This window comes from Nyctibius grandis, chromosome 6, assembly GCF_013368605.1.
Source record: "Nyctibius grandis isolate bNycGra1 chromosome 6, bNycGra1.pri, whole genome shotgun sequence".
NCBI lineage: Eukaryota > Metazoa > Chordata > Aves > Nyctibiiformes > Nyctibiidae > Nyctibius > Nyctibius grandis.
Window position 1 is genome coordinate 37,100,712 of NC_090663.1, and position 24,578 is coordinate 37,125,289.

The following is a 24,578-nucleotide window of genomic DNA, read 5'->3' on the forward strand; positions in this document are numbered from 1 at the left end:
CCTCCCTGCCGCCCCGGCCGGGCTGGAGCGGGGCGAGTGCGGTGGAGGTGAGGGGTTCCCCCCACCCCGGCTCCGCTGGCACTCCGCGAGCGCCGGGCCACCGGGAGGAACAGCTTGTGCTGTGGCTGTGGCTCACCCTCCCCCCGTTCCCCCTCTCGCGCTTCGTCCTGCCTGGGCGGGGAGACGGGCCGGGGTGCGGGGGCTGCCGCCGCCGCTCTCGCGGCCGCGGAGTACCGCAGAAACGAGTTCCAGAGAGGCGGCCGTCCAGCGCCGCGGAGGAATACGGCGGCGGGGGGCGCCGCGGCCCTGAGGGGGCGGAGGGGCACCGGAGAGGAGTGCGGGACGGAGGTGAAGAAAAGGGGAGCGGGGCGGCGGGCACCATGCGGGGTTGGCTTCTGTTCGCGCTCCCGCCCCGCAAGCAGTGAGCTGCGGAGAGGTGAGGGCTGGGCCAGTCGGGCCAGCGAGTTGGGAGAAGTTTTGGTGGCGGGGGAGGGCGGCCAGCGGTGGCGCGCGGAGGGGGCGGCGCGGGCCCCTTCGGGGAGTCGCGGCTCTGAGGCGAGGCCGGGAGCGCGGCGAGGCCGCCCGGAAGCGCTGGGCGAGTGGCCGCCTCGTGCTGCCGGGGCCCGCGGGAAGGGGCTGCGCCAGCCCCCGCCCGCCCGCGTCGCCGGGCCGGGGTGGCTGCCGGGCGTCGCGGGCCCTGGCACCCCGCTGCCCCTCCCCCCCGCGGCCGGCGGGGCTGGAGCCACGGCCGCGCTCCCCTGAGAGCCGGCAGGTTGCTCTGAAGTTGCGGGGAGGAAAAGGGGTGGCGGGATCTTTTCCCCTGGAGGCAGGGTGTCCTCGGCTGCGGGTGATGGGCCATGGCAAACTTCCTTCCCTGGTAAGCCTGCAGCGGCGGGTCGCGGTGAGCAGGTACCTGGGGGTGACTTTCTTTGTTCGCGCTTTTAACACCGCGTCCCTCGTTGCGTTCCTCGCCGGGTTCCTCCGAAGATAAAGGGCAGTGTCCGCAGGGACGCGGCGTTCAGCAGTGTCTCTCTGGGAAATCCCGGCCGAGCGCATCAGCCGGCTTGTGCTGCTTTTTTTCTTCCTCTTTACGGCAGTTGAAACTGAACAAAGCTTTGTTTGAAAGGTGCGCTTTTTACTTTTTTGGTGTCAGAAAGTATCGGTGTGTCTTACCGCTGATAATATGCCCCCGTTGTAAACTTTTTTTTTGGAAATGCATTAATAAATTAAAACACGCTGCCTTCTAACAGCGGTTTTTCCTACAGTTTAAACTACTTGCATGTAAGTTGTGCCTAGGCAGCTGCGTGGGAAATACTACCTGTATTCTTCTACCACCTCTGCTGTGTTTCTGTAAGAGAATGCTGTGTACGGGATGTGTATTTCCTATTTACTTGTCTAACCAGGTGGAAATATTCAGCTATTTAGCGAGTAAAATACCTTACTTTAACGCTGAAAACTAAAAATAAAAAGTTTTTGTTTTGTTCTATGTGAAATCCTGAAATCTCACTTTTAGGAGATTGGGGGATGAGCTTTAGTAGTTGTCCCAGTAGTAGGATAGTCTCCTGGTTGTAATTTAGCATGCGAAAGAACTTTATATGGCTAAGTTACCACTGCTATCAGTGCAAGTAAACCTAAAATCCCTTTAAACCCTGAAAGATTTGCATATTTTAGTTTTTTTTAAGTTTAAAACTGAGTTCAAGCTCAGTAAAACTTTAAGGTGCCATGTTAAATTTCGATCAAACTCTTTCACAGAGACTGAAGGTCTGCTTTTCCTTGCACAGCTGGTGAGTTCAGTGTTAGATACACTACTAAGTAACTGCTGTACAGATAAATAATCAAAAATTCTCTGTGTGAAACTCTGTTTCGCTCAGGATTCAGAATCTTTACGTGCTCTTTGAATACAGCTGCTGCATTTACCTTTAATCAGCAAAGATCTTGAAAGCATAAATCAAAGTATCTCATGAGATTAACTCCTAATGTGGAGAATACAAGCATAAAATTTACTGGACTTGGGTCACAAGTTGAAACTGTTATGTTAATCTCTGCAACAATATAACATTTTTTGAATAACTTTACCAGCTTTACTAAAGTAATGTTACCATACGCTTTCATCATGTGTTAATTTTCTGAATACTGAAACAGGACACCCTCCCTCCCAGAAAAGCAGTAAGTTTTTTTTATTTGAAACTTAAGCGTGTTGAAACAGCTAAACCTGATTATTTTTTGTTTCCAGTCAGACTACATAAATAAATGCTTTTAAACACTTGAAAGAGTAGGTGTAACTACAGTCAGCAGAGTCCACGAAGCCACACATCTCTCATAGACTTCTACAATAGGAACTATGTCATGACAGTTCAGTTACTGCAGTAATAACTTTTCAGAATGCATTTGTGTCAAATGGCAGCAGTTGCATATGCAGATCAAAATTAAATTAAATAGGTGATTGATAGAGACATTTTAGTGTTAGTAACTTCACGTTACAAAACAAAGAAGCCGGTGCACGTTTTGGGGCGAAGCCCCCACTACTTTTGTTAAAAGTTAGTGAAAGATTTCAGTAGACAAGCATTGTAGAAACAGCACTAAAGAACCTCTTAGTCCTCAAAATGTTCACTGATGTTTCCTTAGAGCAATGTAACAGGCCATGCTCACAGTCTCCTTCTGCTAATGTAAACCATGTAGCTTAGTCTTACAGGAGGTCCTTCTGGACTGAGCTGGCAGATCTTGCATGTAGCAGAGGGAAAGCAAAGGGACTAAGACTCGTCGTGACTTGGGCTACGTGGCCTGATTCAGGTTCTTTTTCTACCCGTGGCTTTTGTTTGATTGCTGGGGCAGTAAATGTCTCAATGTATGCTCCCCATTGAAACATTATGTAGAAGACAAGCTTGTTTTTTCTGTTTTTTTGTTGGCTTGGCATTGAGATTGCCATTTACTAAATTCTGTATTTTGTGCTTAAAACTTTCAAATTTCGAACTATGAAGTCTAGATATTGCTAAGAGAAACAGTCATTTATACGACTGCTATCTTATCCAAATCATCTTTACTTGTAAGTTATCAATTTGAGGTCTGCTAGCCCCAAAATTTTGCTTTTTCTTATACCTTTAATGTGAAGATAGTTCATATTTCTATGTTGTGTTATAATTTGTATACGGGAAAAAATTCTGTTAATGGTGTTGATGTGTTAATAATTTTGTTAGTTTTATTACTTAGTTACAACATTATCTTATATATCCCAGTGCTGAATATGTATATAAATAAAAATGACCTGGATATGCATATAAATAAAAATTATCCAAATAATAATTTCCAAATAGGAAATCAAAGTTTGTTTGAACGTAGCTTTTCAGGATAAATGTGGTGTGCACCCCTTCTAAACCTAGGGCTATGATGTTTTGTTAAGCAAATAGTTGCCTTGTGTGTTGAAAACTGATGCAGAAAATCCTAAACTGGTCATATTCCAAAGATAATAAAAGATTTGGGAGTTCAAAGTGTAGCCTTTGGCTACAATGTTTCTGAAATTCAGTCATTCTCTCTCACTGTAATGAGCCATCTGAGTTTATATGTAACACATTATCACTTTATCTTAACACTTTCATACTTACCCTTAGTAGTTAACTGTCTTTACAACGGGCATTGTTTAATACTTTAGATATTTATCAAGATTATATTACATTGATTTTTTGGATAATCCTGGATCAACATTTTTTTAGTTTCCAGTAGCTCTGTAAATTGTGACAAGATGGAAAAAGTATCATGTAACAGAAATGACTAACTTGTTTTTATCTAACATGGTTAACTGTTCCTTTGAGAGATGCTCTTAAGCTCTCAATTGTGACTCAGCAAACCTTAGAAGTTGCTGCTGAGGAATGGATTCTCTTACTGGTAGTTGCGTCATCATGTGTAATAGGCTGCCTGTTGCTAGTTCTGAGCAGACTCGAAGTTATTAAGAAAAGCAGCAAAAAGTGCTTAAGGTATTACGGCACAGAAAAGTATTTATGGTAATAGTAAAACCTACACATGCATTCGACTTTGAATTTTAATGAGGAGTTTGGATATCTTAATGCAGTCTAGTGCATCATAGCGTGGTGCATGTGTCTAACGTGCCTGAGATGTGAGGAGTAAATCATAAAAGATACAGACAGGTACGATGTTTTACATGATAAATACACCACTTCAGGCAGCTTGTTGCCAAACATCAGTATAGGCAGTGAGTTACAGGATACCACAGCATCAGAGGTGAAGCTGAGTGAAACGCGGAATCATTTTCCCGTATCATGGGTTTTGGACTTCAGCATAAATAAAAAAAAAAAAAAAAAAAATCCTAGTGTAACTGGGGGAGAAAAGAGGGAAGAATCTGATCAGATCAGGGAAGTATCTGACATTAAGTAGTCTTTGATAATAGACAGCTTACAAAATTCCATCAAGATGGAGTAAAAGAGCCTGTTTCTGTTGATTACTTTAAAACGATGTAATAATTTCTTAACATGTCTTTTAGGACAGTCTAATGGCATCTTAAACTGCTCAGAGTTTTGGAAGTATTGATATCAGATATTTATTGCAGGGTTTTCGTGGATTTTTTGGTTTGCGTTTGCGTGTTTTTTGTTTTTTGGGTTTTTTTTTGTGAAAGTGCTTGTTTATTTGGCAGTATGTTAGGGGGATGAAGCCCTGGAGACCCAAGTGTCTGCTTATTCCCAGGACAAATCATAGCCTGGGAAGAAAAGTAGATAGGGGAGGAATAATATAGTTAACCCACTGAAATGGTGACTGTTCCAACCTCAGGCTTGTTTGCCCTCCCAACCTTTCCTTCATCCAGTGTTAAGACCTTGTAAGTAGTGATTCCCGCTAGTGACTTACTTATAGAAGCTCATTCACTTTTTATTGTTTGCTCATTCACTTTTTATTGTTTGCTATGGTTATAGCTTTAATCATGTAACTTAATTGCTAGATTTGGAAGACAGATGCACTTTTTTTTTTATTTCCAAAAAGATACTAGGTAAGTTTTCATTACTCCTCTCCAGTATTTCTTATAGTTTCTGTGGATCTGAGTCTTAAATTCTTCTCTTCTCAAAATCATTGACTTACTAACAACTGTGACTGAATTAGCTGCTTCTGGGGTTTTGGAGTGAACTGTTGACACAAGTAGATTAATTTGCTCTAATGCTTTTTAGTGGGCAGCGGCAGTCCATGGAATTTCAGCCAATGAGATCTGTTAATATATGTACCTGAGCAGGTAGGAATTAGGGGAGAAAGAAAGAAAAAACTGTAAGAGAAAATGTGAGTGGAGAAAGGAGACAACATAATGTGATACCTTTTGAGCTGAGACGAACAGAACTAGTGTGACAACAGGCACTGAGGAGAGGCTGACAGCCAAAGATAGAGTGAGGATGAACTAGGGCTAAAAACCTGGGAGAAAAGGTCAGGAAGAATGAAAGAAGGGTACAGTTAGGAATTAGTATGAATAGGAGTTAGTATGAGCTGTATAACAGACTGGCCAGGGAAGAAGATGCTAAAGGAGAGGTAAGGGAAAAATATTTAGGATAAATAGGGAAAGGTGAAAGAAAAGAATGTGTACTGCTTCATCAGAGCGATTAAATCAAAGCTAGGTTGCTTTCTACTCGCTGAAGGAAACTTCTCCCCCAATATTTTGTTGAAAGCTTGGCCTTCTAGAGGAAGCATTCTGAAGCTTTGATTTGTTATCCTGTGAGACTTTGGGGAGTAGAGACTGTAGCTATAAACCCAGATGAAGAAGGTAGTCCCGAAAGTCTTGTTCCTGAGGTTTCTGCCTTTCTTCCTACCTCAGTCTTGCCTGGATTTAGGCATTGGAAACGATACACTGTCTTCTTCAAAAGGGAAAGCCGGTGAGGGTGTATCTCCATGTCTGTCTTGCTCTTCCACACTCTTTCTCTGTGATTTCTGGAGTGTTTGAGAAACATGCCTTAATAGTTTCTCCAGTTATTTTGATAGATTCCTGTTCTCATAGCTAATCAAGGTACTCATTTGTTTCAGTCTGTTCTGAGAGGGGAATAAAGGAATATGTCTCATTCTTTATTCGTTTTACAACTTAGTGGTGCTTGATAAAAATGTTTATGATATGCACTGCTATTCACTGCTCTTATAAGGGTACTCAGAGCTGGAGAGAATACAATACATACAGAATTACTCTTGTTTATAATTTTTATAGTTCTTGAAACAGGTGATCATAGGATACTTTGAAGAATTCGTGGTAATTTCAAGCCAATTCTTGTGGTTTACTTCCACATCATTGGGCATCAGCCATTTTACAGCCTAAGTGAAACGAGGGAGAAGAATTTTCTGTCAGAAGACAATGTCATGTATGAAGTAGAGGACTGGAGTGAATGTTCACTATTCCAGATTTGTTCAGATCTAGTTTGCTCACTTACAGCAGACAGCATTGGTATATTTCTTCTAGCATGTTGTTTCATGGAGCTGTTCATTTAAAGTTAACTCCGTGTGTTCCCCTTGTGTCATGGTAGTAATTCCTAGACTTATGGTCTTGTGGTTTCTTGGCACTTTTTAGGAGTTTTAATTTATCTGCCTTTCTATTACTGTAAATTCTTGAAACTTTCTGCAAAAAAGGATATAGCCTAGATGTGTAACTTCTAGTTTTCTTTCAAGTATGTATTCTGAAGTAAACATCAAGATTATTTGAATAATATTTGAACAGTCATAAGACTTTACACATCTCTCTCTTGTTTCAGGATTTCTTTCTAATTGCTGCCATGGGAAGATACTTGACTATGCTGTTGCTGCTGATGCTGCTGGCGCAGCATTTTGGAAACTGTGAAGGAAATCAAAGGCCACATCATGCTTCACCAATGCAATTTACACAAGTACAGTATAATGCCACTGTGTATGAGAATTCTGCAGCCAAGACTTATGTTGGGCATCCAGTGAAAATGGGCATTTACATTACAAATCCATTATGGGACCTAAGATACAAAATTATTTCTGGTGACAGTGAGAACTTGTTCAAAGCTGAAGAATATGTTCTTGGAAACTTTTGCTTTTTGAGAATACGGACCAAGGGAGGAAACACAGCTATCCTTAACAGAGAGGTAAAAGACCATTATATGCTGACTCTTAAAGCAGTTGAAAAAAATACAAATGCTGAAACGCGGACAAAGGTCAGGATACAGATACTGGATACAAATGACTTGCGGCCTTTGTTTTCTCCAACATCTTACAGTGTTTCTTTGCCTGAAAACACAGCAATAAGGACCAGCATCGCAAGAGTCAGTGCAACAGATGCAGATATAGGAACAAATGGAGAGTTCTACTATAGCTTTAAAGAAAGAACGGATGTGTTTGCTATACATCCAACTAGTGGAGTGGTAGTTCTAACTGGTAGACTTGACTACTCGGACACTAAACATTATGAGATGGAAATTCTTGCAGTGGACCGTGGGCTGAAGCTGTATGGTAGCAGTGGCATAAGCAGTATGGCAAAACTAACTGTTTACGTAGAGCAAGCAAATGAATATGCCCCTGTTATTACAGCTGTTACATTGACGCCATCGGAATCAGACAAAGAACCAACTTATGCAATTGTAACTGTTGAGGACAATGATCAGGGTTCAAATGGGGAAATAGCATCATTAAATATTGTTGCAGGTGATCCGCTTCAACAGTTCAAAACAGTGAGGTCTGTTCCAGGAGGTAAAGAATACAGAATAAAAGCCATTGGTCACATCGATTGGGAGAGCCACCCTTTTGGATACAACCTTACCCTTCAAGCTAAAGATAAAGGAAATCCTCCACAGTTTTCTTCCGTAAAAGTTGTTCATGTGACATCACCACAATTTAAGTCTGGTCCTGTCAGATTTGAAAAAGAGATATATAGAGCTGAAATAAGTGAATTTGCCCCTCCAAACACACCTGTAATAATGGTGAAAGCTCTGCCTAGTTACCCACATTTAAAATATGCATTTAAAAATACACCAGGCAAAATAAAATTCAATTTAAATACTCACACTGGTCTTATTACCACTTTAGAACCCATAAAAGCACAATATGCATCCCATTTTGAACTTGAAGTTGTTACAAGTGACAGAAGAGCTTCTGCAAAAGTATTAGTTAAGGTACTAGGCATGAACAGCAATCCTCCCGAATTTACTCAGACATCCTATAAAGCCTCCTTCGATGAGAATGTGCCAATAGGTACGAGTGTCATGAGAGTAAGTGCAAAAGACCCTGATGAAGGGGAGAATGGTTATGTGACCTACAGCATTGCTAACCTAAGTCCTTTGCCATTTGTGATTAACCATTTCAGTGGGATTATTAGTACCTCAGAAGAGTTGGATTATGAATTGATGCCAAGGGTTTATAATTTAAGGATTCGAGCTTCTGATTGGGGTATACCATATCGTCGAGAAGTTGAAGTTCCTGTAACTATTATTTTAAATAACCTGAATGACAATATACCTCTGTTTGAGAAAATAAATTGTGAGGGAACAATCCCCAGGGATCTTGGTGTTGGAGAACAAATAACAACTGTATCTGCTATTGATGCTGATGAGCTCCAGTTGGTGAGATACCAAATTGAATCTGGAAATGAACTGGATTTGTTTAGCCTAAATCCAAATTCTGGAGTACTTTCACTGAAACAGTCACTAATAGATGGCCTCGGTGCTAAAATGTCTTCTCACAGTTTGAAAATTACAGCTACAGACGGAGAAAACTTTGCAAAACCATTGTATATCAACATAACTGTAGCTGCTAGTCGCAAACCAGTCAACTTGCAATGTGAAGAAACTGGTGTTGCCAAAATGCTCGCAGAGAAACTCTTGCAAGCAAATAAATTGCACAGTCGCGGAGAAGTTGAGGATGTTTTCTTTGACACTCACTCTGTGAATCTGCATGCACCTCAGTTTAGAAGTACTCTCCCCAGTAGCATTGAGATAAGAGAAGACCAACCTGTGGGCTCCAGCATAATATTTATGAATGCTACTGATCTTGATACTGGCTTCAATGGGAAGCTAGTATATGTTATTTCTGGAGGTAATGAAGATAGTAGTTTCATCATTGATATGGAAAGAGGAGTGCTGAAAATTTTATCTCCCCTTGACCGAGAAGTAAAAGATAAATATACTCTAAATATTACTGTCTATGATCTTGGAATACCACAGAAGTCTGCCTGGCACCTTTTAGATATAAAAATTCTGGATGCTAATGACAACCCACCGGAGTTTCTGCAAGACAGCTATTTTGTTGAAGTCAGTGAAAACAAAGAACCAAATAGTGAAATAATTCAAATTGAAGCTACTGATAAAGACTTCGGCGCTAATGGAGAAGTGAAATATTCTCTTCTTACAGACACAGACAAGTTTACTATTAATGCTGTGACAGGAGTTGTGAAAGTTGTAGGGGTTCTGGATCGTGAAGAGCAGCATGTCTATTTCTTGAAAATAGAGGCTAGGGACCAACCTACTGAAGAACCTCAATTATTTTCAACAGTTATTTTGAAAGTGTCTGTAGAAGATGTTAATGACAACCCTCCTAAGTTTATTCCTTCAAATTATCATGTGAAAATTCGAGAAGATCTGCCTGAGGGAACTATTATTACATGGCTAGAAGCCTACGATCCTGATTTAGGCCAGTCAAGTCAAGTACGATACAGTCTTTTGGACAGTGGAGATGGCACCTTTGATGTTGACAAACTAAGTGGAGCAATACGTATTGTACAAAGACTGGATTATGAAAAGAAACAACATTATAACTTGACTGTGCGGGCCAAGGACAAAGGAAAACCCATTTCATTGTCCTCTACGTGTTACGTTGAGGTTGAGATAGTTGATGTCAATGAAAACTTGCACCCTCCACGGTTCTCTATATTTGCAGATAAAGGCTTTATAAAAGAAGATGCCCCTGTTGGCTCCTCTGTAATGACAGTATCTGCTTATGATGAAGATGCAGGACGAGATGGGGAGATTAGATATTCCATCAGAGATGGATCTGGTATAGGAGTTTTTCGAATAGATGAAGAAAAAGGTAAGGTGGCTTTCTGTTATTTTTATATAAGTAAAATCATATGCTAGCAAAGAGATAAGAGAAGCAGCATTGTCACAATTGACATGGATGTTCTTGTTAGGACAAAAGATGTCACCAATAATGTGTATAGTTCTGCCTACCACTTTAATGAAATTATGCATATACATTTGATGATAAGTAATTTTTCCCTCTTGTCCTCATTTCTATCCAACCTACCTAAAGCCATTCTTAGATCTTAAAGTATATGCCACCTGGCAAAAATAAGAATACTATTGATATGAAATGAAGGTCTCACTCATGTGAACACTGTTGTCTTGTGGATAGTGGGGCTGTGAAGCTAAGGTAGCAAACTGCTTTCTGCAGGGATTTACATGCTTTTTAATCTTAAGTGACATCTCTGTTGCTTCATTTGCTGGAGGTATGCATGGGCATGATATTGCCATACATGCTGGTTTTACTTATCTTTCAGAGCTGTTATAAGTCCCCATCTATAAGTTAGTAACCACTGTCTTCTTCATGAAAAGGCTTCTGTCAAAGAAAGAATAGATGCAGTCTTCAAAATAAACTTGTATAAATGAAGCAGACTGAACTGTTGACTTATTTCATTAATAATGCATAAATTGACAAGAATTATTCCAGTGTCATGTATTCAGAAGAAACATAATTATGATTTCAATAAAATTCTAGTGCTGACTTCTAATATGTTGGCTTGACATCTGTGTAGCTACCCATTCATTTATGTCTCTGATAAAGATAAAGCATTGATATTGTGCTACTATCCAAGTGCCTTAAAATAAATTGAGGAGGAATCTTGTGCAAAATTTGGCTATGGTTACATGTAGGTAAATTATGACAAAGGTTATTGATGTCTTACAGAAAAAAAAAACTTGTAACTGCGGATTAAAAATGGCAATCATATCTGATTCATCCAGTAGATATTCTGTGTGTTCTATATGCTTCTCACAATTGTGAATGTGGGTAATACAGGCTCACAAAGTCACTTTACTCTTCAAGGTTTAGGTGAACAAACTGTTACCAGCAATATTTTTTTCTTCTATTGAAAGTCAGTTACTAAATTGTGTAGTTTTGGCTAAAGAACCAACTCTAGAGCTTGAAATGTAGCGTTGCTTCTCTTAGCTTTGCTTCTAAGAAAGTACATAGTTAAAATTGTGGAACAGATTTTCTAAAAATGGAGAACTGAGTACTTTCCAAGACAGTAGTTTCACTTTTAGGGTTTTGATATGTATGCAGACTATTCATTTGTGTATCATTATGTGTTTCTTTTGACCATAAGTACATCCAAGTTTACTGTGCGTTAGAGTATCTTAGAAAAGTGTTTTGAGTGTCCTACAGAATGAGTCTGCAAATTTTTTTGTCCAAGTGATAGATAACAGTAATGAGAACAAAAGAGTGAAGAAATAGTTTTATTTTGACACCCATATGTACATGTGTACCTATTTATGTGTATGTGGACAGGTACGTGTATTTTTGTGACACTGCTACTGCAGACACTACACTGTGGCAGAATTAGTTGTATGCATGTGTTGCCTCTTTACTCTTTTGGCACAAGGGTAATTTGCTTTATCGAAGAATTGGTGTGAGTTTAAGTAAGTTCCTTTTTATCTGCCAGGTTTACAAAGTTACCAGAACTTGGGGCAAAATCAGTTTCTATTTAATAATCTTGTCCAGGACAGTGACTCTGTATTTTCAAGGCCAGGGAGAAGCATTATCTATATTCATATTTGGTATCTAGTGTGTGCAGTTCTTCTGGGATAAAAGTAGAGGGATTTGGTGAAGAGGGGTTGCTAGCTTTTAGTCTTAGTGAACAAATTCCACTTAAGATACTAGTGTGGGGAAGAATGTGTGTATTTGTTTGGTAGGGGTGTTTCTTCTGTCAGATGTTGATCTAAAGGAACTGAGGAAAGAACATAGAGTATCTACAAGTTTGACAATGTAGCTTAAATTTTGTCTTGACGCTTGTTTGGTTTTGTGGTGGTTTTTTTTTTTTTTGCTAAGAAGCCACCAGAATTGTTACAGAAGGCACTCTTTGTACTCCGGTATCTGAATATTTATCATGTTTTTCAAGATGGACTGGTCTTGATACAGGGAGTAGATTGATAATTAGCCAAGAAAGCACGTTAAAGAATTTGTGAAAGAGGAGATCTGGCAAGCAAGTTGGTAACTTTTTCAGCTTGCTAAAGGGCTCCTTTGACTTTACCCTTGAGCCACATGTCTCTTCCCGCTGTCTTTGAAAGCGTCATACTACACTTTCAGTTCAAAGATGGATAAACTGGATTTAGGAAGTTATTTGGAGTCAACACTTAACTATTCGATGGCTCAGAAGAATCCTTTTGTGCCTTGCTTCTTAGGAATCAAGGACAACAATCACATTTGCAGAAAGACTAAATGGTTGATGATGATAGAAGCATCAAATAGCTCGTTGCATGCATGGAATTTTTGCTGGTTTTCAAGTTATCTTTTCCATATTAATGGGCTTTTTAATTTTACATTTCAAAAGGTAGGAAATTGTATTTGTTTGATATTTGTACCTGTAGTTCTGGAATTTTCACAAGAGAATTTATTATATCTTTGCCACTAACTCTTGAGTACTTTTTTCTAAGACTTATTTTTGGTTTAGGTCAGATGGTTTTCATAGGTTCTGTTTTCTGCAGTCCTGTCTAAACTGTTAGAAGTAAACCTCTTAACAGAGACCCTAATGCACCCGTAATCCCAAACTCAGGAGTTGCTTTAATTCTTTTGTTGCCTGATTGCTCTGATGCTTTTCAAGACGACATAGAAAAAAGTACATTAGGAGTGAATTTGGTAGTCAGTCATATTTTAGCTTTCATGTAAGTGTTCTTTAGCCCAAAAAGTCAATACGGTCAGGAGAGGAGGAAAGCAAGGTGATACAAGTCTATAAAATTGCAATAGTTTCTGTATCACCTTCCTTATATCACTGTCTGTTTTTTGCAGTGCAAGAAATAGGGTGCATGCAGTTAACAGGTAACCAACCTAAAAGGAAGTATTTTTCACATACAGTGTAATAAAGTCATGAAACTCATTTCCCCAGGAAGTTATAGAGATCAAAAGTATGACTAAAGAAAATAAATAGTACTAATGAGATTATTTTGAGGTTCAGCCTCATGCTATCTCCAGCTCATAAATTGTTAACTGGAAGCCAAGTGGGTAAGGGAAGGAGACCAGAGATCATCGTTCAATTCAGAAGTATAACAGTGCATTGTGACTGTTACTGTACAGAGATAAAATTAAAATTGTGTAGTAAATGGAGACTCTGGGAGTATTGTAAGAGTAAGAGGGGGAAAATGTTAAAACAAGGTTTCTATGCAGTGAATTTATACAACAAAGTAATTTGTTTATCCTTTAGGTATGTGTGTTCAGGAGAAGTTGGAATTTAAGATAGCTTTTTGTGTGAGCTAGACTGAAGTCTGCAAATTGAGATGATCAGCTGACTATATAAATTGCCTACTAAAGCAGCTGTAAAATATTTTCCCAAAGAATTTGATAAGGAGTTGAGCAGATTGGGATTTATTAATAATAGAATGCATTGTGTTGATACAGGTCCCAGAGTGCCACAAAAAACCCACATGCACCAATCTAAATCCCATTAGCACTGAGCAATAAAAGTGAGCTAAATCATGTCAATATCATGCTGCTACTGCCATTTAAAAAAGCTCTAAGGAATGATAGAAGCAATTGCTGGAAGAGAACCTAAAGCAGAAGCTATGTGGAGACAAAGGAGAATGTCTTCCTGTTTACTTTTTGGTTGTCAAACATAAGGATAGAGCATTTCTATTAAGTATTTATGCTCCTCAAAGGTGGAACAAAAGATGGAAGCTCTAGTATGTAAAAATGGTATTAGGGAGAACTCCCAGTACTTTTTCCAGATGTATAGATGAACAAGGCCATTCAGTGTCAGCCACTGGGCTGCATGTGACACTGTCATGGGGGCACCAGCACATGCTAAGCAAGTTTCCACACTGATTTGCAGCTGTAAAAATGAGAACTGTTACTAGTTTTGCTCAGTATCTGGACTTCTCCAAAGAATTTTTGCCAAGAAGACTGCTTCTTTCCTTGAGATATCAGGGCTTCTAGCTTATTATTGAGAGCAAGTTTTTACCTTGTTTAAGGTTGTCTTGTTTTGGTTTTCTTTCTAGTGCTCAAAATGTAGATAGTTGAGGGAGCCAGCAGACTTTGGGAGTGTAGATGCCCTGGGTTATTTAGCCTAAGAAAGGTCTCATTGCAGTCTTTATAGAAGATGGGAGACCATCCTAGAAACTGATGATCAGAAACAAAGCAAGTTTCAAGAGTCATGAATTCCCTGGTGTCCGGTTGTGTCTAACCAGTTGTGTACTAGAGTAGTTGGATTTTCAACCCTTGTACACTCAGGTGCAGGGTGTTACATGTAGGCCCTATGCAGTAAGGTTTCCCCTGATGACAGTTTGTTTAAACTATTTTAATAAATAAATTGTTATCAGAAACTTCCCAGCTAGTTCAACTTGCCAGGCTACCAGCAGGCCTGTTCTGAACGTCTACAATTGAGGATATTTCCCAGCACATACTCTGTTTCCAGAATGGTGTTAAGGGTGATGTGGCAGTCTGAACTTCATGCATGATAACCTTATTACTTGTGTTTAATCCAGTAATATAGTAGTTCGTTATCAGGAATCTTACTGTTCTTTCAGTAACCTGAGTCTTAAGTTATTAGCCCATGAGTGTTACAGAATAACAGTAATTCTGTCCTAACAATAAGAACAAAGTTTAAGGTGATTAATTTGCTGACTTAAAAAGACATAAGTATGACTGTGCTTTATTAGACCAAAGGTCTGTCTAGCCTGATATGCTGTCTTCAGTAGCGTAAGGAAGAATTAAGAGCAGGGCAGACATGTGGTACTTCCTTCTAACACTTTCCCAGTCTCTAGTTATTTTCTGTTTGGGGATGTTTTGAGTCAGATGTGGTTTGTAACCTTTAGCCGATTTATCTTTCTTGTGTAGTCTTCACTTGAAACCACGTAGTTTTCAAGTGTAACCTTGCTACCATGATAAGGAAAGATGATTTGTTTTGGTAAAGAATGTTAAAGGAGTATGTTAAAAAAAAAAAAAAAAAAAAAAGTTAAACAGGAGCATGTGGAAGAAAATTTATTTTATTGCACTATCTCTGTGTGCATAAAATACCATCAATAAAGCTTAATGGCTATGAGACACTATTTTTAATATTACCAGAACCATTTCCAGGTGGGAAGACAGTAATTCATTAAGAATAATGAATAGGATTTTAACTATGTAAAGCAAAGTACTGAATTATACTCTTAAAAGGTACAGAGCATTACTAACCCATAATAAGCATGTTAACGTTTTTTTTGTAGTGTTCTTGTAATTGCATTAATTAAAATGCAGGATATGATTAACATTTATACATAAGGGCTAGCTTCAGGTTCTATTTCTTCAGTGATCTTTGGCTTTTGAGCTTTTCAAATCATTCCACCGCTCACTGTTGTTGAGTTTTAATATGAAGACAGGCATTAGCAAAAATTAAATACTATGATCATCAATGGAGAAGAGCACTTAGGTACCTATTGGATAGCTATTAAACCAGCAGCGCTGTGTGGAGCAGAAGCCAACTGGCCTGCATCTATCCTAACAACTCTCGTACCTTTAGGCGGGGTGGCTGCATCCAGATTGTCTCTTGGGAATGCTTCTGCTGCATTTCGACTCCTAACTGTGCCCCAGTGCTCTTTGCTAAACTGCTTTTGGCTTGTGCCAGCTACCACTCTTCCAATGTAGAGAATCAGGTTCCAATGCCTGGAAATGTTTTCTGTCTGTTTGTTGTACTGATACAGCCATAAACCACTTGAAGGCAGGGGAGACATTTTTAATCAAAACTGAGACTAGTATGATTTGGTATTAAGTTAAATGTAGTTAAGCAGCCTTACAAATATGGGACTTTCTTCACACCCTTTCATGAATGCTTCATGTTGAAGTGTACCTTCCATATACTTTAGTGTTGTTACCCCTTTTGTATGTCATGAATATAAACACCAGGATATATAAGAATCTAGTTTCCCTCAGTTTAAATTTTTTTAAAAAAAAGGAAAACCCAAGAAACAAAAGAAGTTCCTAATAATTTCAATTTTTCTACTATACATGTTCCAAACATGCTGCTCTCAAAGCCATATGGTGACTGTGTGCTGTGTTTATTCAGAGTCCTTGCAGACCTGTCAGATAGGTTATAGGTCACTGAAAAGTGTTAACAGAAAAAATGTTGAACAAATGTTTTTGTAAGAAAGCTGTTAAATATTAAATGTAAAATTGTAATTGATTACGTGATGTTGATAGTCAGGAAAGAATATTCCTGGTGGGTTTGAGATGATAGGCTATGTGGAGGAGATGCTCTAAGATTTAGTCAAATTTTGTTTATAGAACTTGTGCCAATGACATTTCCTGCTTAGCTTCTTTCCACAGATACAGTCTCTGGCACATAGGTTTTGGCATTAAAACTCCTTATGTAAGTTAAAAATGAGGAGTAAATGGGAAGATGACCCTCTCCTATGAAGGTCTTCTCATACTGTTTTCTTCTGTCAAAGCACAGTAGTTCTTCCCACTATTTTTGAAGAGAGAGATGGATTAGGAGATGCTCTATTTCTGTAGAATACTAAGTGGTTGCAGCTTTTTGCACAAGAAATTTTTACCCTAGCTAGTTTGGGTAAAGGCATGAGTGAAGCTCAGAGCACAGACTGATCTCCCAGGTATCTAATTAGCTTTTCAGACAAGTTTCTTTTCATCCTACACTGAATTCTGTGCTGCCACATTACATTGTACTGAAGTTAATGATTTGCCCATATAGCTATAGCAGTTAACTTTCTTCAGTGGCTGAGGTATACATGTGCTAGAGTAAGAAACAAACAAAAAAAACCCACAACACCCAGCCAAAAACAAACCAAAAAAGCCCCTTGTAGAACAATTACTAGGTTCTATAAACTCCAAGGTAGATTAAAGTTCTTAAGCCCGTGAATGTTAATTTGGAAGGTTAATCTTTTAAATGAGGGGCTTCATCAGCACTTCAGTTAGCATTTGAGAGAGCTAAAACCTTATTCTAACATGTATGCTGGAGATTTGAATGAAATTCTAGTCAGCAGAGAGGAGTATTTTCTTAATCAAAGGATTTATGCAGATTTTTCTTGGATTCTGGGATTGGCCAATCAGTTGCCACACTGACATCTGGAACAGGATTCCAGGTCAAAACCTGGAATTCAAGCACAACTCATTGCTTTGGAAAATAATACAAGGGCAAACATCTTCTATTTGTTTGAATAGTGTATAATTAAAGCTTTTAAAGGAATTCAAGTAACACTTTCTGAGTTTGAGGCATTGGTTTTGTGTGTAACAGGGTGAAAGTGTATGGTGGGGGTTGTTTTTTGAGAAATGTTTGGGACATATTTGTTCAAGAAATATTAATTTGTCTCTGCTACATAATAAAAAATACAGCTGTTTTTATTCTAGAAACAGGAAGCAGTTTAGGTCAGAGATGCAGAAATATTCATTCATTTAGCTTTCTCTGTGAGGAGAGTTTAGGAAAAATAATACAGTATTTAAAAAGGGGGGGGAAGGGCAAGTGAAGATTAATTTGGTAGTTAACTGTTCTGGAAAGATATTTTAATGTTGATATATGTTCAGTGTTTTTTCTAGTGACATATTTATTTTGTGCTGTGCCTGGGCATTCTATCCCTTTGGTATTGAATTGAAAGACAAGCAGTATGAGAACAACTTGATGTGACTGGGAGACAAGATCTACCTAGTTCAACTCTCCCACCTGCAGTCTTGTGAATGCTTTGCAGAAGAGTCCTTCTCAAACTTGTCCAGAGCCCACCAGAAGAACAATTTTGTTGTAACAATAAATAATGAAGCTACTTACCATACCATGCCCACCCAAACACAGTAACCTGTTTTTTAAAGCATTTCTCCCATGTTTTGATGGCTTCTCTTCCCTACAAGAATTTTCAGTGGTAGTCAAGCATGCAATACATGGAGCAGAGCTGAAATTGTAGCTTAGTTTGCAAGATGGGAGAAACAATTGTATCTGTGTGGGACTCTTAAATTGAGGAGGCATATTTATGGTGTTGATTACAGATATTTTAAAAACTTGTGTAGACTATTTTTAAAAGGGGGTATTGTCTTATTTTCTGTTTTCTAGTTAATGATACCCGGTGGGGTTTGAGTGTGTTCAGTATGATGTTGAAAGTAAGAGTGAAATTGACACAGAGGAAGATCTGAGTGGTTTCATTCTGTTTTTACAGCATTTTTCTTCAGTGGCATTAAGCCAAACTTGGGCCATTGTGCATGAAAAAATCAGTTACGTTAAAAAAAAAAATTAAATGTGCCTAAATTGAGTAATAATTTGAATTTAAAAAACATTTGCTTAAAATTTCATGGAACTAAAATATATTTTCCACCAATTTGCTATGGTTTTAAAAATGAGGCATTTGGCACATAGATTCTCTTTTATGAGACAGTACAAACAGCTGCAACAGCAGCTTACTAAGAATAACTGTTGTATCTTTAGATCCCCTCTAGTATTAGGAGAAACTTAAAAACTTTTTTTGAAGAAGTTCAGTACAATTCATGTCTGTTTAAAGAAATAAAGGTAAGAGCCAGAGACTTGCTATCAACTAAACTGAGAACAAGTCCTAAATTTGCTGCTATCCAAAAAACCCATCCAGAAAGCTTTTTCCTAGTAGATAACACACCCCCAAAAGTTAGTTATTTTGCTTTATTGCTGGTGCAATACCTGATGCCTGACACTTGAATTTAGTTAGTTCTTATGAATTTATTGCTGATGCTTGACACTTGAATTTAATCATGTGCATGTAAGTACTCAAGTTCAGAAGAGATTACCCGGTTAACCTGTTAGGGATCATTTGGTCTTGACTACAGGTTGCAGCGTTGCACTACTGTACTCAGGGTGTGATTACATTCAGGCTAAGGTCTAGAACTGATGGTGCCACTGGGTTAACTTGTGGGATGATGCTGTTGCGTTCAGGTTTCTTTTCAGGTGCATAAAATGTGCTAGAGCTAAGCCTAGCATTTAGAGCTAATGCTGAGTTTCAGTTTGGCAGAAGTTAAGGAGGCCTGGGTTTGGACCAAGGTCCTGAGCAGTCTGGAGCTAGCTGATTACCTTTCTTTCTTAGGCTAGAAGGAAACTATATAATTTGCATTTGTGCTGGCAGTAACTCACAAAGTGCTATTAGGTTGTTAATGTAGCTTGTGGAATGTGTCTTTGGAAGAAGCTGAATTAGTTTTAGACAAACATACTCATCTTGTGTTTTGCTGTTAGCAGGGGGATCTTCCAAAGTAGTTTGAGAGTTTTCTTAGGTATCCTGCTGAGTAAAACATCACCTGAGCTGCCAAATTGACATCCCATACAAGAGCTGGGGCTTCCTCCTCTTCTACATGGATGCTGAAAGTAAGGGATTGTTTTGTTGTGAAAGGTGTTGATTGGGTTACAACTTGGTCTGATGAAAACAGAGTGCCTGGGGGCTGTGTCTCTGTAGGAGATGAACTGAGGCTGAGCCACATGCAGTCCCAAAGATTACCTTATAAACAGCAATCAATTCAGGCAGCAGAATACATATTAAGGGCCTATTAACTTGCTTAGGCCTCTCTTTGACTTGAAAAGTACTTGTGAGCAGATGAATAATAAAAGGGAAGGGTTGCCAAAAGCTATGGAAGGTGCATCTTGCCATATTGCTGTTGGTACATCTGTTGACTTGGGGATTTATTTCCTACTAAGCATCTGCTTAGCGTTTGAAGTACATATTAAGGTCAACAGAGGGGAGCTTGAAATGATTGTGTGGTGTTTATTCTTTTCTTTGAAGATTTTAAACTTTAATCATACGGCATTTGGACATATTTAACAAAGGACAAACCTACATGAGTATTTGGCAAACTTACACAACTTATAACGTGCAGTAGTTGCAGCTTTAGAACTTGGATTTAAAAATACTTTGGGCCTTGCTGAAACTGTGGTTTGCAGGTCCATTTTGTAATCTGTATATTATTCTTATTCTCATTGCATCTGTGACTTGATTACACTGGTCATCTGAATGTGACCAAAAATGAATTTTCAATTCATCAGTCTCCATGTGGCTCAACAAAAGAAAATCTCTAGCATTCCAGTGCCATCAAAGAGGGATTTTTGGGAAAACAGAAATGTCCAAAGAATCTAGCAACAGGACTGCAAAAGGTAATTTCTTTATTCAGAAATGAGGTTTCCCCAAACTCCTTGTGTTCTATCCACGCTTCTATTAGCTACTTCTATTTAATTTTAATTATTTGTGAACAAGGATAAATCAATATGTTCACGGTTCTTATAGAGTTGCATAATTTTGATAGGCATTAGGGTTAAAGAGCAAACTGCTGAGTTAGTGGATATAAATTGTCTTGACCTACCGGTGGTGGTGATCATTTATCGTTCTTTCGTCCGAGTTCTGCGTCTGTGCAGACTTGTCAGCATGGCATTGCTAATATGAGAACTGAGTATCTGCCTATATGACAGGGAAGGTTACACACAGAGAATTCAGTAGTTGCATTGTTTCATTGCCCAGTCTTCTGCTTAGAATAATCCTCACTGACATGGATTGCTTCTAAAATCTACATGTTTCTTAGATCAATCATTTTGGGTGCTTATAGAAAAGGCCATTTTTATTTTGCTGATGCGAAAAGCTTGAAACCACTTCTATACACTGAAAATTCCTGAGTTTTGGTTTTAAGTTGCTGATCGTAGTGTGCTTATTCATATTTCATACAAGACTTAAGGATTAAAATATTATGATATTAAAAATTTCAAAATGTAAGTATAGTTACAGAATAGCCTTCTGATTTTAGTGTTACTGGTAAGCGTACATGAGCATTACAGAACTGCTCCAGTCATGTGAGTAAAGAAATGAAGATTTTGGTAACATAATGTGCTAAAAATGAATACAGAATGAATGAATAATGTGCTAAAACAAATACAGACTCGTCCTCATATGTGTTGCCTGTAGCCCAAGTTGTATTTATACACAGGGAGCTTGGTAGTTCAGCTTGAAAAGACTTGCATTACAAAGAAACTTATGATGGAATGTATGAATGGAATTATGTATGTGATCTTTAATACTGGTACCACGTCCCCTCCATTTCTTAAAAGCTGTGAGGGTGACATGCATAGCACTTTCACGAGGAATACATCTCCATTCTACAGATTTTAATTTTTTTTTTTAATCCACCTGCCCTCCCTCCCCAACCTTTGCCTGTAGATTGACCATGACAGGGTGTATCCTGTCTCTATGAAAATTAAGAGATTGCTGTCTAATGATAAGGGTTTAATCTGCAACGAATCAGACATGTGGAAACTTCTGTCTGTGGAATTTTCTGTTTGATCTGAGAGGAATGCCCTTGCTGTGCCCTTCCTGTAATGAAAGCAAGGTAGAGTGAATCAAAGTGATTCTAGATAAGATTGGAATGTGTGCATTGGTTATGCCTCTATTATATTTGGTGTTGCAATTCTGGTCATATGTATTATTTTAGTACCCAAGAGATTAATGGCATAGTTCATCTTTTTAAAAGATACCTCTCTCTTTCTGTTTCAGTTAAGTGCTGTTTTTTTAAATGATAAAATTCCTGACTTACTTGCTAAGGTTTGAACATGGAAAGTCTTGCTCACAAAAACAGATATTGTCAGCAAAATACTGAATGTGCTATGATAATGCAACAGGTTTTTTGTTACTGTAAATAGTTTTACACTATTCACTAAATCTTCTGTCTTAAAGATTTTTTTGGTGTACCATTGTGAGGAATGGCTAACAGTTTCTCTCCCTGTCTTTATTACACAAGCAGTTAATGATTAACAAATGTCCATCTGCCTGTGCAAGGAATGTTAATTACTTCGGCGAGGGAGGGAAAGATGGCTATGCCTTTGCATAAGCAGTCTGGTATCATAGTTCACTTTGAAGGTAGTTTGAATATTACAGTACCAATTTTAGCAGATTAGTCAGAAATCGAAAAATGACCTCTGCCTCTCTTTGATGTCTGGTTATATGTGTATGCTTCCATACCTGTGCTACTAGCTAGTACAGCAATATTTTGGGTTGCCTGGGTTTGTCCAGACGATTTTAAAGTAAAAAGTGTGTAAGAAGAGATGACAACTTGTTAAGAAGTGGATTACTTTGTGTATGGATATAGAGGAAACATGGCTCCAAAAAAAAAAAAGGTGATAAAAATCTAAGCAGTTCATAGTCCCCATTATTTCACACCATTCCTAATCAGCTTTCTGAATGGAGACTTGTGTGTTAAGTAAGTACAGGAGCCCAGAGATCAAGAGCTGTGCTTGCAAATATTAAAAAACCCAAAAATCTTAGAACTTGCACTTTTCAGTTAGCTGTTTTGCTTGCTTAAAAATGTTTGTGCTGAATGGCGAGATTTTGTAGTGAAATTTCAGACTGACTTGAATCCTTCTAGATACAGATAAGGTAGGAGAGGAGAGTGTGAGAACATTAAAAAACTGCTAGCGAAAGAGGAGTTGTCAAGTTGTCGTTGACTCAAGTGACACGTCAGTTTTGATGTGCATTATTTAACAAGAAGTTGAGGGAGTGATGATTACAGTGAGAACAAGATTACTGCAGATTATGTGGTTTAAATTTGGAGTGAATATTGATCCACCGTATGATGATAGGAGGAAACGGAATAAGAAACATGTGCCATGCTATGTCTATAATTCCAGAGGTGATCAAAAAATCCTTTGGAAACTGCGTTATTCAACCTAGTCAAACACAAGAATGGCTAGGCTAGCATTTGAGAATATATTGTTGAGAACAGTCATGCACAGATACAGAGATTTGAGAAAGTCACCTGGTGCAACTCTGTCTTCAGTCACTGCAGATTCTGTGAATTTTTTAAATGAGGAAAATGGTTCAGTGGTTCAGGAGCAAAATGCATTTTGTGCCTAAATGGTCTACTAGTTACCTACAATATTGTAGTGTTCTTTTGTTTACACTGAGTGTACTAGCGTAGACAGAGTTGATCTACTTTTCTCATGGCTTTATGACAATTAAACTTCTTGTTTTGTGGAGAGTTATTCACAACACTCTTTTTCTTTGGTATTGTAACTAAAGGTGCAGTTATCTTGAGTGAAAAATATTTCTGTCAGGAGTAATTAAGAGGTTTCCGATGGAAATTCTGACAGAGGAACTCTGTGGTCTGTTTGTCCAAATGCTTGCAGGTTCTACTATTAAGCAATAAATATAGAGTGAATTAAATTTATAGATTTTTTTTTTTTTTTAACTGTTAAGTTGCATGAATTTCTGCAACTTTTAGTAATCTTTTTTTTCTCTGGAAAATGTTGATTAAAACTGTGCAGGCAGTTATCCATTATTTATGTGAAAAAGACTGAACCCGTCTCCCAACAAGCATCCAGGGCACTTATAAATAAATGTGCTTGACATCTAATAAGTCATTTCTACTTTTCTAGTTGCAAGTCTCCTTTTCAGATGTTAAGTATTGATTCTTCAGTGTGCATGTAAGAATTTACTTACAGAGGTTTTCTCATTTACTTGATACTGTAATCTTAGCCAAAGAGAATGAACATATTTTTTTAATCTCAAAGTTCTTTGCCTTCATGACTCTCCTGTCCTAAAGTTTTTACTCAGAAACAAGCAAGTTCAGAAACATTTCTTTGTATGGCCTTTTGTCCATTTTGATTCATATGCAAAGGCAAATAATAATAAAAAAAAGTATAACAAGTACTGATTAGTGTGGAATCCCCTCTGGATACATGAGTAGAAATAAAGTCTGAATAAATAAGTGGATACTTTGTAGGTTAATAAATCTGACTTTGTCAGAACAAGGATGAAAATGTCTTTTGATGCCACTGGATCCCAGATGCTTTAATCTCATGACTTTGTTGATTTGCTTTGTTCTCCTAGCACTTGCATGCCCACAGGTACACCAGCTCTTCTTTGTACACATAAATCTGCTTGGGAGCAGCGTTTCTGTTGACAGTAATTAAGTGTCATTGTGTATATGGCTACCTGGTGCAATAACATGAAGAGCACTAATAGCCTGATTTCCAGTATTCCTCAATGTGCAACTTGCATTTTGATAGGTATCAGTATCTTTTCTTGCTCAGAGCTGGTCTGGAAGCTGTCATTGTTAACCAGCAGGTTCTGCAACTGAAAATAGTCTGGAGACTAAAAGCTGGAAGCAAAATTGCAGCAGTCCAAAACACAAATCAGTATAAATAACACACACATGCTAAATGACAGTTTTTTGCATGTGGGTTAGTCATGAGCCAGTGTTGCTGTGGAGCACAGCTGTAACTGCTTCTTACTAAAGAGTAGGACTGCTCTGTTGAACTTGGGCCTTCAGAGTTACTTTTGCAGAAGTAATACAAGGTAGGCTGCAGTTGTTCAGATTGCAACCAAAAAGGGAATCTGAGAGAAATGCTCTGTATGCAGGAAAAAGATTCTTGGGATACATGGAACGATTTTCCTTCTTTAAGATGGTTATTAAACTTAGAGATTTAC

The 24,578-nt window shown here is 38.5% G+C and overlaps 1 protein-coding gene across 1 annotated transcript in view; it reads left to right on the top strand.

Moving 5' to 3' along the window:
- The first annotated feature begins 371 nt into the window (after positions 1–371).
- Positions 372–24,578, top strand: part of FAT1 (FAT atypical cadherin 1) — a 114,955-nt gene continuing 90,748 nt past the window's right edge. Inside the window, 2 exon segments of the mRNA XM_068403329.1 lie at positions 372–436; positions 6,717–10,005. Coding sequence (XP_068259430.1) covers positions 6,738–10,005 — 3,268 coding nt within the window. The 5' untranslated portion in view covers positions 372–436; positions 6,717–6,737.